Here is a 13,818-nt window from a genome sequence, read left to right on the forward strand (position 1 = left end):
TTTGAGACAGGGTTTCTCTGTGTAGTCATGACTGTCCTAGAACTTGCTCTGTAAACCAGGCTGGCCTCAAATACAGAGATCCATCTCCCTCTGCTTCAGAGATGTGTTTCACCACCACCTGACCGAGACAGAGTTTCTTTGTGTAGCCCTGACTATCCTGGAGCTAGCTCTCTACAGAGCTTGCCAGGCTTGCCTTGAACTTACAAAGATCAACCCTTTCTACCTCCATAGTACTGGGATTAAAGGCAATTTTTTGTTTGTTTTTGAGACCGAGTTTCTCTGTGTAGCCCTGGCAAGGAACTCACTATGTAAACCAGGCTGGGCTTAAACTCACAAGAGATCTACGTGCCTCTGCCTCCCAAGTTGTGGGATTAAAGGCACATGCCACAATGCCCCAGCTAATTTTTATCTTTTTTAATTTGAAAACTGGTGTGCTGGAGAGATGGTTAAGTGATTAGGAGCACTGACTGTTTTTCCATAGGTCCTGAGTTCAATTCCCAGCAACCACATGGTGGCTCACAACCTTTTGTAATGAGATCTGACACCCTCTTCTGATGTGTCTGAAGACAACTACAGTGTAGTCATATACATAAAATAAATGAAAAAATCTTATGGTAAAGTGTTAAAACAAGAACAACAAAATAAAAACCCCAAAACACAACCAATTAGTCAAGGGCCAAATTGTATTAAGAGATGAAGAGAAAAACAAGTCTACAAAAGTGCCCTTTCAGAAGATGCAGGTTATGTTTCTTGGTTTTGGCCAATCACATGGCAACAACTGTACTCTGCTACTTCTAGTAGTGGGACTTTGACCTTCCTCCTCACACCTACCCAGCAGCAGATTTCATCTGTGTATAATGTCCATGGAGCATCATGATGGCTGACACAAGGAACTGAACTAGACTCCTGGTGGCTCTGGCTGGATGATCCAGAAAAACCTATTGAGTTGGGCCAGAAGTGGGTTACTTTGTAGTTATAACAAGGATAATGGTTTCTTTCTTCTTGTGCTCTTTAGTAGAAAGATGAACATTATCTGCTACCCAAATGATACTCTATGTATATGTACTTAAATGCTTTTTAAAAAAATAGGAAACATCTAGAAAGAGTTTAGACCCTCTTTTTATCCCTTCCCTTGGAATTGGGAAGGGTGAAATGAGGGGAGGCGGAAGGGGCTGGAGGCACGTGATCTCTCTGCTCTGTTTTTAGATAACTCTAGCAGTGTATATTAAAACAGGAGGGTAATTGCTCTGCTGCCACTCACATGCCTTTCTTATTCACAGGTATGGATCTTGGAGGGAGCCTGTCAACCCCTACTACGTCAACTCTGGCTATGCCCTGGCCCCAGCCACCAGTGCCAATGACAGTGAGCAGCAGAGCCTCTCCAGTGATGCTGACACTCTATCCCTTACGGACAGTAGTGTGTAAGTCCCATGATTGCTTGCTGTGTGCTTCAGTGTTCTTTGCTGATCTAACAGGCTGGTCCTTACTGATAATAACTTAGAGCTTGACTGAGTTGTTCCTAAGGAACAGACATGGAGCTGGCCATGGTAGAATATATTTGTAATCCCAGCACTTGGAAAACTGAAGCAGAATTGCCATGAGTGCCAGGCTAACATGCGCTATAGAATAAGACCATATCAAAACAAAAGCCATAAAAAAGATGACAGACTGCCCAGTGCCCTGACATGTGGCACATTCAGCAGGGATCTAGGGTAGGGGAGAGAGATTGAGGTGGAACAAGAGACACGAAGAATGAGAGCAAGACAGGTGTCTGATAAAGCTCTGAAAACTTAACTTCAGGGATGGCAATAGAAGCATAAACAAGAGAGGCTTCAGGGAGGGGGGAAGAGCTGTGGGGGCTTTCCAAAGGCCAGGTGGCAATCTTCAGTCTCTGGAACCAGTGGTCACAGTATCCTCCATACCCAAAATCAGATCTCATTACAGATGGTTGTGAGCCACCATGTGGTTGCTGGGATTTGAACTCAGGACCTTTGGAAGAGCAGTCAGTGCTCTTACCCGCTGAGCCATCTTGCCAGCTCGACTCCATTTTACTTCCTGGTGTCCTTTAATACTCAATCCATATATTTTATATTTTTCCTTTCTAAGCTTGCTGTGCTTGTTCAAAATGTTCTTCATGAGATTTATCCAGAGAACAAAGTCTCTGCTGGGCTTTTTTTAAGACTTCCTTTGTCAGTGCAATTAATATTAATTTCTTTGCCTTAACCTCAGGAAGACTCTTCAGAGTAGCAACATTCTTTACCAAAATACCAGAAAAACAGTCTCTAGGCCACATACTGAAATTCTTCTCCTCTGAAACCTCTTGGGCCAGGTTTGCACAGTTCAAATCATACTCAACAACCAAGTCTTTCATATTCGTACTAGAATGGCTCATTAAGCCCTACTTAAAGCATTCCATTGCTTTCCAAATCCAAAGTCCCAAAATCCACATTCTTCCAAACAAAAGCATGGTCAGGCCTATCACAGCAATTCCCCACTCCTGGCACCCACTTCTATCTTCAAGTTTTACTGCTGTGAACAGACACTATGACGGAAGCAATTCTTTTTTTTTTTTCTTTTTTCTTTTCCCTTACCCCCCAAGGCAACTCTTATAAGGACAACATTTAATTGGGGCTGGCTTGCAGGTTCAGAGGTTCAGTCCACTCTCATCAAGGTGGGAGCATGGCAGCATCTAGGCAGGTGTGGTGCAGGCAGAGCTGAGAGTTCTACATCTTCATCTGAAGGCTGCTAGTGGAAGACTGACTTCCAGGCAGCTAGGGTAAGGGTCTTAAGCCCATGCCCACAGTGACACACCTACTCTAACAAGGCCACACTTTATAATATGGGCCAAGCATATACAAACACAGTGTATTCTGATTAAATGCTAGCTACCCAAGCCTAGATGTCATTTCTTTTTAAGTAGCATATTTTTCAAGCAACAGCAATCAAGAAAGTAAGCCTATTACAGAATGTTTTTTACTATTGTTGATTGCTGGGTCTAAAAATTTGCCTGGCTAATAGTGAGGGGCCTAATAACCTGTTAAATGAGTAAATTCCACACTGGTTTTGCTAAAGTATTTGTTACAGGCATTATTGAAATATATATATATTTGGTTTGGCTATAGTCATATTGATTCATAATTAAGTCAATATTAAAAACAAATTCGAGCTGGGAAGTGGTGGCACACGCTTTTAATCCCAGCACTTGGGAGGCAGAGGCAGGTGGATTTCTGAGTTTGAGGCCTGGTCTACAGAGTGAGTTCCAGGACAGCCAGGGCTATACAGAGAAACCCTGTATCAGAGAAAAGAAAAACCAAAAAAACAAATTTGAACTTGGTGGTAGTGGTGCATGCCTTTAATCCCAGCACTCAGGAATCAGAGGCAGGCAGACCTCTGCATTTGAAGCCAGCTGGTCTACCAAATGAGTTCCAGAACAGCCGGGGCTACAGAGGTTTCTGTTTGGAGAAAGCAAAACAAAACAAAACAAACAAATGATTTTTTAAAAATATTTGATACTATTTTAGGGGGGTATAGTGTTTACAAGAAAATAAGGCTAGAAGTTTAAATTTTTGCTGCTGTAAATTCTGTATTTATTCATGAAGTCTATAGTAGTTTTCAGGACTCACTCTAGAAGTCAAATTAACATTTCAGCAAACAAGTCAGGTTGAGAGGTACAGCAGCACCAGGTCAAAAGAGCAGAGCTGAGTAAAGACTCAGCCAGCAGGAGGATTTTGGAAGCTCATTTAACCATGACTTGAGGTAGTTCACCTTGATTCTGTTCCTTCCTGTCTCCACATCATCTCTGTCCCCAGCACAACTGGACCCCTTGCCAGGCACTCATCTCCATTTTGCTTCACCACATTTGGTGGTTTGAATAGGTATGGCCCACCTTGAGTCATGTGTTTTGAGTGCTTGGCCATAAGGGGTTGGCACTATTAGGAGGCGTGGCCTTATTGGCGGAAGTGTGTCGTGGAAGCAAGCTTTGAGGTCTCCTATGGTCAGGCTACACCCAGCATGGCACACAGTCTCCTGCTGTCTATGGATCAAGGTACAGAACTCTCAGCTCCTCCAGCATCATGTGTGCCTGCACGCTGCCACCTTCCTGCCATGCTGATAACAGACTAAACTTCTGTACCTGTAAGCCAGCCCCAATGAAATGTTTTTTTTATAAGATTTGCCTTTGTTATGGTTTCTTTTCACAGCAATGGAACCCTGACTGAGACACCACACTCACTGAATTTGTAGAGGATGGTCCCCTTTTATGTCCTTTTTTTTTTTTTTGAGATAAGTTAGGTCTCTTTGTATGGCCCTGGCTGTCGTGGAACTCACTGTGTATACCAGGCTGGCCTCAACTTTCTAAAGATGTTCCTGCCTCTGCCTCCTGAGTGCTGAGATAAAAGACATGTGCCATCATGCCCACTGTGTGTCATTTTTGTGGCTGGTTCTTTTCATCTGCCTGCCCTTTCACATTCTTCCAACACTTGACTTTTAAAAATAGATTGTACCCCAACCAGGTTTCCACACAGAGAAACCTTGTCTTAAAAAATCAAAACAAACAAACAGCATGCAATTTTCTGCTGCTCAGAAGCCAGTTTGCCCAGTGCCATGTGGCATATACCGGGGTGTTTCATTTTCCTACTACAATAACCCTGTGGTAATAACATGAGGATAGCCTCTATCTCTTGGGTTATGTTATATCTGAGGAATGTCTCATTTGATTGTCTTTTAATTAGTTAATTTTGAGATCGGGTCTTACTTTAAAAAGTCCTTGCTGGCTTACAACTCACTATGTAGACCAGGCCAGCTTCCAATTTGGAATCCACTGCCTCTACCACCTTATTGCTGGGATTACAGGCATTTGCCACCACACTTAGCTTTGTTTCAGTTTTGAACCTTTAAACGCTGGCATTTCCAGCAACACTTTTTTGAAGTTTCTGGAGTTCTTTGTGGCTTCTCACTTAAAAAGTGTTTGCCAGTCACAGCCCCATCAGAAGAAGACAACAAGCTGTGTCTGTAGTACATGATTTTCTTTATCTCTGGAATTGATGAAACTTAACCTCCAACATCCTGTTTTGTTTTGTTTTGTTTTTTGGAGACAGGGTTTCTCTGTGTAGCCCTGGCTGTCCTAGAACTCACTCCATAGACCAGGCTGGCCTTGAACTCAGAAATTCGCCTGCCTCTGCCTCCCAAGTGCTGGGCTTAAAGGCATGCGCCACCGCCCTGGCTGTCCTAGAACTCACTCCATAGACCAGGCTGGCCTTGAACTCAGAAATTCGCCTGCCTCTGCCTCCCAAGTGCTGGGATTAAAGGCATGCGCCACCACCGCCTGGTTAACCTCCAACATCCTTAAGAAAACATGTTACCCAAATGGAGAAAGTTAAAATCCATGTAAATGTTTTTTTGTTTTAGGGTTAAGAGAGCTTCTGCCTCCCAGGGGCTGAGGTTCCAGGCGTCTGTCACTCTACTCAGTTAATGCAGTGCTGGGCTTAGACCCACACCTTCATACATGCTAAGCCAGCATTCTGTCAACTGAGCTATGGCCACACACACACCCAAGCATAGGCAGTTTTTCTTTGACAATCTGTTCATCTTGGATTTTATTGGGACACTTAAGAATTTGGGATACAAAATCGCCACCTATATTTGAACAGACATCTGAAGCAAAAAAATGAAAGGGTGCATCTGACCATATCTAGTGGGTAGCTCACAAGTTTCCCACATTGAAGTCACAGTTGGATTATACAACTGTTTGTTTGTTTGTTTGTTTGTTTGTTTGTTTGAGACAGGGTTTCTCTGTATAGCCCTGGCTGTCCTGGAACTCAACTTTGTAGACCAGGCTGGCCTTGAACTCAGAAATCCACCTGCCTCTGCCTCCCAAGTGCTGGGATTAAAGGTGTGCACCACCAGCGCCCGGCAGATTATACAACTGTAAACAAGGTGTTTCCTAGTATTACACCCATCCTTAGATGTAGATTTTGAGGACAAGCCTAAGCTCCAAATGCTGGGGATTTTAAAGTGCTGTATCTAAGTATAGAAGAAACAGGTTTCAGCTGTTGGCTTTGAGCCACCTACTATCCTGAGTGCCTGGGAAGCCAAGTCATATGAATTTTAAACTCCCATTCCTCTATACTCTGTACCCTTTTTGTTTATAAAGGGAAAAACACTGTAATACTACCCTCTTGCCTGAGCACACCAACTGCCTGGGCAGGTTGCTGGGGCAACTCTCCTTGATGGGGCTGTGCCTTACTGCTGCCAAGAGGAATATTGTTAGGGTTCCACTGTCCTGAATGGCTTCTCACCTTCTTCTCCAGGGCAGGGTACACAGACCACATCCCTTAAGTGCCCTGTGGAGTCTTTCATTAGTAAGATACTTTATAAACACATCCCATCAGCATGGATTATAGTCCCCCCCACCCCACCTGCCTGTTTTCACATCACTAGAGAGCTCTAGTGAGCGCACCCAGCACTTTGATTCGTCAGCCTGTCTTTATTATCCCTAGAGCAGGTTATAACACTGTGGGATGGAGGCTAGGCAGTTTCACGTTAGCTATAGTGTCTGTCTTGAATGAGCAAAAAACAGTTTGGCCTTAGTCCTTGGATTTATAGTTACCAAACGCTGTTTCTAGTTTGCCTTATATGTTTGTTTCACTCTTCCAAAAGGCTTGCAGTGACCTAGATTTAAGCCCTAGAATCCACTTGCTTGAAGTTGTCCTCTGACCTCCACATGTGCTGTGGCACATTGCACTTACTCATATACGTGCACAAACTACATGATGTGTGTATGAGTGTGTGTGTGTAACAAAAATTCTTTTAGTGTGAAAATCATTCTTTTTGGTTTTTTGAGACAGGGTTCTCTGTGTAGTCCTGGCTGTCCTGGAACTCATTCTGTAGACCAGGCTGGCCTCGAACTCAGAAATCTACCTGCCTCTGCCTCCCAAATGCTGGGATTAAAGGCGTGTGGCACCACCGCCTGGCTGTGAAAATCCTTCTTAACTACAAAGTTTGACACTTTGTAGACTCAGAGATCAATTTGATTATGGAATCAAAGGGCAGCTGATCTTGTTGAAATGCTCAGTAAACAGTAGGTAGAAGACCATTCCATGGTTGAGTTCTTGGTCTTTGTTATTTTATATGAGTTATGTGCATGCATCATGTAGTACATGTAAGTATATCTGTCTCTGTGTATATGTAATTCCATGTCTACATGTACATGGGATGATGCAATGTGGATATCATTGCTATCAGTAATGACCATGGGCTAGTAACTATATGATGTTCTGCTGTATACCTTGTTTTCTGCTTGAGCTAATGGCTACATCTTTTGTCTATGCAGGGATGGAATCCCCCCATATAGGATCCGTAAGCAGCACCGAAGGGAGATGCAGGAGAGTGTCCAAGTCAATGGGCGGGTACCTCTACCTCACATTCCTGTAAGTATCAGATAGATATTCAGCAGCATTTTTGTCTTTTCTTCTGGTGCCTAACTGGTACCTAACTGGTTTCCACCAGTGGGAGAGGCACCTAGTAGGCTTCCTAAGACCACAGCTTATCTCTGAGCTCAGCAGACAATCTGAGTGATGCTAGGGTGAGAGATAGCCATCCCAGTAGATAGTATAGGATAGCTCCCAATGTGTAGAAGGCTTCTTATGCTTAATAACAGGAAGTCCTCCAGGTCCGCCCTTCCTTCACTGCATTTCCCTGTAACTTGAGTTATCTCCCTGATGATGAGCAGCCATATGCTTCACTAGGGGTGAAGAAATGGATGCCTTTTCTGGCTGAGTGATGGGTGCTGCCATGTGGACATCTTAGGTCAGAAGCTGCCCCAGGTTTGCATCAGGTGGTGATAGTAGCTTTTCCTGAGCCTGGACTGTAGGGCTTTGTTGACTGTATGTTTGGGCAAGTGTGCATAGCACTGACCACTGGTGACACATACAACAATCATTCCTTCTTCTGGCACATGGGCTTGGGACAGAAAGACTTCTAGGAGTGGCTGGGGAGCTTGTGGCAGTGTCCTACACCCATGACTCCTCTGCATATTGGCTTCTTTTGTTTGTTTGTTTGTTTGTTTGTTTGTTTTGTTTTGTTTTTTTGTTTTTTAAGACAGGGTTTCTCTGTGTTACCCTGGCTATCCTGGAACTTACTCTGTTAGACCAGGCTGGCCTTGAACTCAGAAATCTACCTGCCTTTGCCTCCCACGTGCTGGGATCAAAGGTGTACGCCACCACCGCCCCGCTGCATATTGTTTATAGAACCTGTATAGGGCGGATGGGAACTGGCTGACCTTGAGATCACTGTTTTGACTAGAGTAGCTTTGAACTCAAAGAGATTCTCCTGTTCCTGCTTCTGCCTCCTGCATGCTGGGATGAACAGTATGCACTATCGTTCCCCACCTCATCATAATTTCTTCATTAGAATCTTTCAGCTTTCTGACTGTGTCTTCAGTTTTAGGAAATACACATTTGTAGTTAGAATTAGAAGTTGATGTTTGTTCTGTGTATCATGAATTTTGTGTCTCCCATCACTGTGACAGAGATGAGAGTCTGAACTCTCCTGAGTGCAGTCCCACCCTGCTTACACTCAGCCGTACATCAGGACCAGGAACTGTTCCAGGATTTCCTTTGAAGAGGTGTAAGCCTGGGGAATGCCATGGCTATTTCAGGACCACAAGTTCACCCTAGGAGCTTCTAGTGACCAGTGCTGTGCTTACTCAACTTGATCCTGTGTTCCTAGTGCTGTTTGCACTGAGCTATTCCCCATCTATGTTGTAAATGTTTCTCTGTGACAAGCTGGGAGTATTCAGTGTACAGTATGTTGGCCAAGGCTTTGACCATCACCTGTTTGGGTGTCTGTACGCATGAACACTCAGGGGTACCACAGCCTATGCATATCAGGACCTTGCCCAGGCCTCCAGTAATATAATTATGAATGGCTAGAGAGCAGTCTACATCTTCAGGTCAGTAAAGGAGAAGAGGGGCCAGTGAGGATGCTAGTGTCCCAGTAAAGGGAACAGTAAGCATCTGCTTTAAAAAAGCTATAGCTGCTGCATTGGGCACGCAGGGACCATCACTGTCAGCAGGTTCTCCAGGCTCGACTGGTATAGCCAGCCCAGAACCCATCCTACCAGAAAATAACCTTCAGTCTAAATCAAATGATTCATTTCCCAATGGAAGTAAAGGGAGACTTGATCTTCCTGATCAGGAGGTGCAACGTGTTTTCATGGTCACCTTATCGTGGCTTCAGTCACACATAATTGATGTCTACTATGACCCTAATCTTACCCTAGGCTCGGCCCTTCAGTGAGTCTGATCTGTTTCAGGAGAAAGGGGAAACAGTGTAGCATTTTTTGTTCAGTCTCTTAAAAATGTGATTGAATCTGCTATTATTTGCTCTTGTAGTTCAATAGACTGGTTCGTTTTACATGGAAAAAAAAAGCTATAACTAGGGCTGGAGAGATGGCTCAGAAGTTAAAAGTCTTGGTTATTCTTCTAGAGGTCCTGAGTTCAATTCTCAGCAACCACATGGTGGCTCACAACCATCTGTAATGAGATCTGATGCTGGCACACAGGTGAAGATTCAGATGGAGCATTCATAACTTAAAATAAATGTATAAACTTAAAAAAGGTTTTTAAAAAATAAGTTCAAGTTTCCCTATCACTTACTAGAAGGCTGTTACTGTGTTGCTCTGTAAGAGATGCTCTATCTACTGACTGCTGTATTTCTCCATAGCGCACTTACCGAATGCCAAAGGAGATCCGGGTAGAGCCACAGAAATTTGCTGAAGAGCTTATTCACCGTCTAGAGGCTGTCCAGCGTACTCGAGAGGCTGAAGAAAAGTTGGAGGAACGACTGAAGCGTGTACGCATGGTGAGTGACAGGCCACTGTTTCCTGTGGCTTACAAGTCCTACATGTAGGGAAGCTTCCATTCTGAGGTGTTCTTTTCAGCCTCCTTGTCACTGTGTTCCTCTGGCCTTCCTTCCTTCCTTCATATTCTACACTTTGTTCTGTCTCTTTTACCACTAACTGAGCCTAGTGGTAATCCCCTTTCCCAGCAGGAGATGCCTAAGAGGAAGCTCCTAAGGCACCCAACATTTGAAGAAGACAGGAAGCTGACAAAATGCTTAGCCTTGGCACATAGCAGGAACTGAACCAAGGCATAATGGGGCCCTGCTATGAAAGCTGGGCAGGTGCAGGTCCTTTCCTGTTCACGTAGAGGATACTACAGACTATAGTACCTATAGTGGCCCCACGGATCTCATTTTGGTTCATTAAGAAACTACTGCATTTTGTTTATTGGGTTTGTTGTTGTTGTTTTGAGACAGTTTCTCTGTGTAGCCTTGGCTGTCCTGGAACTTACTCTGTAGACCAGGCTGGCCTCTAACTTAGATATCTACCTATCTGTCTCCCGAGAACTGGGATTAAAAGCATGTGCCGCCGCCACCACTGAGAAATCACTGTATTTTTATGTTGTTTGTTTCCAGTGCTGCTGTCGAAAGACCCTCTCTATGGAGGGCCATAATCTTCATATGTGTGACCATCACTCCAAAGTGTTTTATGATAGCACTGTAGCCTGGCTGACCTTGCATTCCCTGTGTAGCCCAAGGTAGCCTCTTATAGCAATATTCCTCGTTTCAGCCTCTCAGAGGTTGGCTTACCAGTGTGTACCACTGCCTGGATAAGGTCAAGCATTCTTACTTATATGAGTTTTCATACTCACAGCTTAGTGTTCTTCTGTGGAGGTCTTTCTCCATTGCTCATCTAATGCTTTTATTTACTTGACACATGGAACCCAGCCCTGTTCAAACTTGAAACCCTACTCCAGGTCCACTCTTTCCCTCTCAGGCTCCCTAGAGGCGGGGTTCATGGTGGCATGCCAGATATAATCTTCACAGATCAGAGGTTGAGATTAAAAACAGAAAGAGGCTAGAGAGATGGCTCAGCAGTTCAGAGTATTTATTCTCTTACAGAGAATTAGATTTGGTTCTCAGAACACACATGATGGCTCACAAACATTTGGCACCTTTTTCTGATCTCTACAGGAACTGAGTACATATACACGAAGCCAAAATACTCTTACACATAAAATAAATAAAAATTTATTGTTAGAAAATTTTCAAATTTCATTTAAAAAAACAAAAAAAATTCAAAGGAGTTTATGTGACAATAGTTTAAGATGAATGGTCTCTTTCTCTTAAATTTGTCACTGAGACCAGTGTGTCCCTTTTGGTAACAGGAGGGATGTTTATTAGACTGTCAGGCAGCCTTTCCTGTGTTGGAATGGCTATCCACCACTAGCCATTGTGTGATGGCTGACATTGCAGCATTATCCAACCATGAAGTACTGGTAGGCTACAGTGAGACATGTTATGGGCCTAATGTAACCTTGAGTGGCACCTTATTGCCTAGGGCAGGCACCCCATGGTGTGCAGTCAGACATCTGCTGGGCAGTGAAATTATGCAGACTGAAGCCAGCTGTTTTTTCTGCCACATGGTTTTAGCATTCTGATAGATTTTATTCATAAATAAATAAAATGGAAAGCTGTATTGACGTGAAACACTGAACCTTTTTTCAACTGCTAAGTCCTAACTAACTGCCTATGTGACCCAAATGACCATCTTCATCTATGTAGCAGAGAGTTTCCTCTCTTCTGTGAGAGTGGGCTATGCATGTCCAGGGTGACTTTGTAAACAGCCTCCTTAAGGAACCCTGATTATTCTAGGGCTGGCGTGCACATCCTGTTCGGTTTTCCTGGACAGCAGCTCCTGGTCAGTTCCCAAAGGGTCTAAGGCTAGTTCAAGGCAGAGGTGAACAGGTGTTAATGATTTCCTGACGTTTGCCTCAGCTCTGTGGAGTGCCAGGTAGAATGGCCCAGTCCCTGGTAGCAAGGATGGCAACAGGTCTAAAGTAGTATCCTAAGAGCTGACATAACACTGCAGGTGATAATGGTGCTATTATTGTTTTGATCTAACGAGAACACCAAAATGAAAAGCTCTGAGTGATTTTTTTTTTTTTTTAAATCAGCTCAGGAAATAATCGCTGGCCAGAGGTCCTCTAGCCTGATGGGCTGACATGTTTGCTCTAGCTTTTATTTTTGTGCCATCCTGTCCTGAGCTGTCTCCTATTGAGTAGGTGACCAGGTAACCACAGACATAGAATTTTGCAGCTTGCATACGTTGATATTTTATATTTGCTGTAGATTTTATTCTTTTGGGGGAGTGATTCAAGATAAGGTTTTTTTGTTTTTTGGTTTTTTTGTAGCCCTGGCTGTCCTGGAACTCATTTTGTCAACCATGCTCGCCTCAAACTCAGAGATCCACTTGCCTCTGTTTCCTGAGTGCTAGGATTAAAGGCGTGCACCACCACTGCCCTGTTATAATTACCCATTTTTATTTTTATCCAAAACCTGAGAAAATAAAACTTGTGAACAGGTCTGAAAACCTGGCATGCTCATCAGGCCTAGAGTTCAGATCCTTTACCCATGGAGCAAGCTGACTTCCTATAGGCCTTATAGGAAAGGGAAAAATAAAGGAGAGAGAACACAGGGTATCTAGCTGGGAGGGGTGAGGGATAAAAAGAGAGCATAACTGGGCTTCTCTGGGTTCCAGCCTGTTTGAGAAAACACAAGTCCCAGGTCAGTGAGGGACCCTGCTTCCAAGGAATTCGTGGAAAGTGGCAGAAGGGGATACCTGATAGTCTCTTCTGCTCTTCCCATGTGCTAGGTAAGATGCCTTACAAATCAGATGCCTCCCAAGTCAGAGCCAAGCAATGGTAACACAGGTCTTTAATCTCAGCACTCAAGAAGCAGAAGCAGGGGGCTCTCTGAGTCCAAGGATGCATACATGTACATGTACATATACATAAAGGAAAAAAATAAAGCCAGGCAAGAACTAGTTCCAGGATGCTAGAGCTTCATAAAGAATCCCTGTATAGAAAACAAAACAAAAACAAAAGAGAGGAAAAAAAAGAAAGGGAAAAATAAAGGAGAGAGAACACAGGATATCCAGGAGTCAACATCTCTCCTTGACCTGGCCTCACTGTAGACTGCAAAGTCTTTGGCTTGACTCTCAGACTGTGGCTCACTTCCAGGTCTGTCTTCATTCTTGTTCTGAAAGTACTGCTGTTTCTCCACAGGAGGAAGAAGGGGAAGATGGTGAAATGCCTTCTGGCCCCATGGCAAGTCACAAGCTGCCTTCTGTCCCAGCTTGGCACCATTTCCCACCCCGCTATGTGGATATGGGCTGCTCTGGACTGCGGGATGCACATGAGGAGAATCCTGAGAGCATCCTGGATGAGCATGTACAAAGGGTCATGAGGACACCTGGTTGTCAGTCACCTGGCCCAGGCCACCGCTCTCCTGACAGTGGGCATGTGGCTAAGACTGCAGTGCTAGGGGGTACAGCCTCTGGGCATGGGAAGCATGCTCCTAAGTTAGGGTTGAAGCTGGATACATCTGGCCTGCACCACCATAGGCATGTACATCACCATGTTCACCATAATTCAGCTAGACCTAAGGAGCAAATGGAGGCTGAAGCTGCCCGCAGGGTCCAAAGCAGCTTCTCGTGGGGCCCAGAAACACATGGTCATGCCAAGCCTCGGAGCTATTCAGAGAACACAGGCACCACCCCCAGTGCTGGGGATTTGGCCTTTGGGTGAGTCCTGATCCAGCCTTCTTGTTTCCAGTGTGTCCTTGGATCCAAGTCCATGGTCCTGTAGTGACCTGATCCAGTAAAAGTCATATAATACCAGGGCTAGGGGCCAGTTGGGCTCCAGGTTCTTTTCTTTTTTTTTTCTTTCTTTCTTTCTTTCTTTCTTTCTTTCTTTC

General features: G+C 44.3%; 1 protein-coding gene across 4 annotated transcripts in view; it reads left to right on the top strand.

Moving 5' to 3' along the window:
- Positions 1–13,818, top strand: part of Axin1 (axin 1) — a 61,245-nt gene that overhangs the window by 40,553 nt on the left and 6,874 nt on the right. For all 4 annotated transcript variants that reach the window (XM_031350466.1, XM_031350467.1, XM_031350469.1 and 1 more), the window contains 4 exons: positions 1,281–1,421; positions 7,331–7,427; positions 9,724–9,861; positions 13,128–13,645. In XM_031350466.1, the coding sequence (XP_031206326.1) occupies positions 1,281–1,421; positions 7,331–7,427; positions 9,724–9,861; positions 13,128–13,645 (894 nt within the window). The remainder of the gene's footprint in view (positions 1–1,280; positions 1,422–7,330; positions 7,428–9,723; positions 9,862–13,127; positions 13,646–13,818) is intronic.

The sequence above is a fragment of the Mastomys coucha genome, unplaced genomic scaffold (genome assembly GCF_008632895.1).
Source record: "Mastomys coucha isolate ucsf_1 unplaced genomic scaffold, UCSF_Mcou_1 pScaffold5, whole genome shotgun sequence".
In the NCBI taxonomy this organism is placed as follows: domain Eukaryota; kingdom Metazoa; phylum Chordata; class Mammalia; order Rodentia; family Muridae; genus Mastomys; species Mastomys coucha.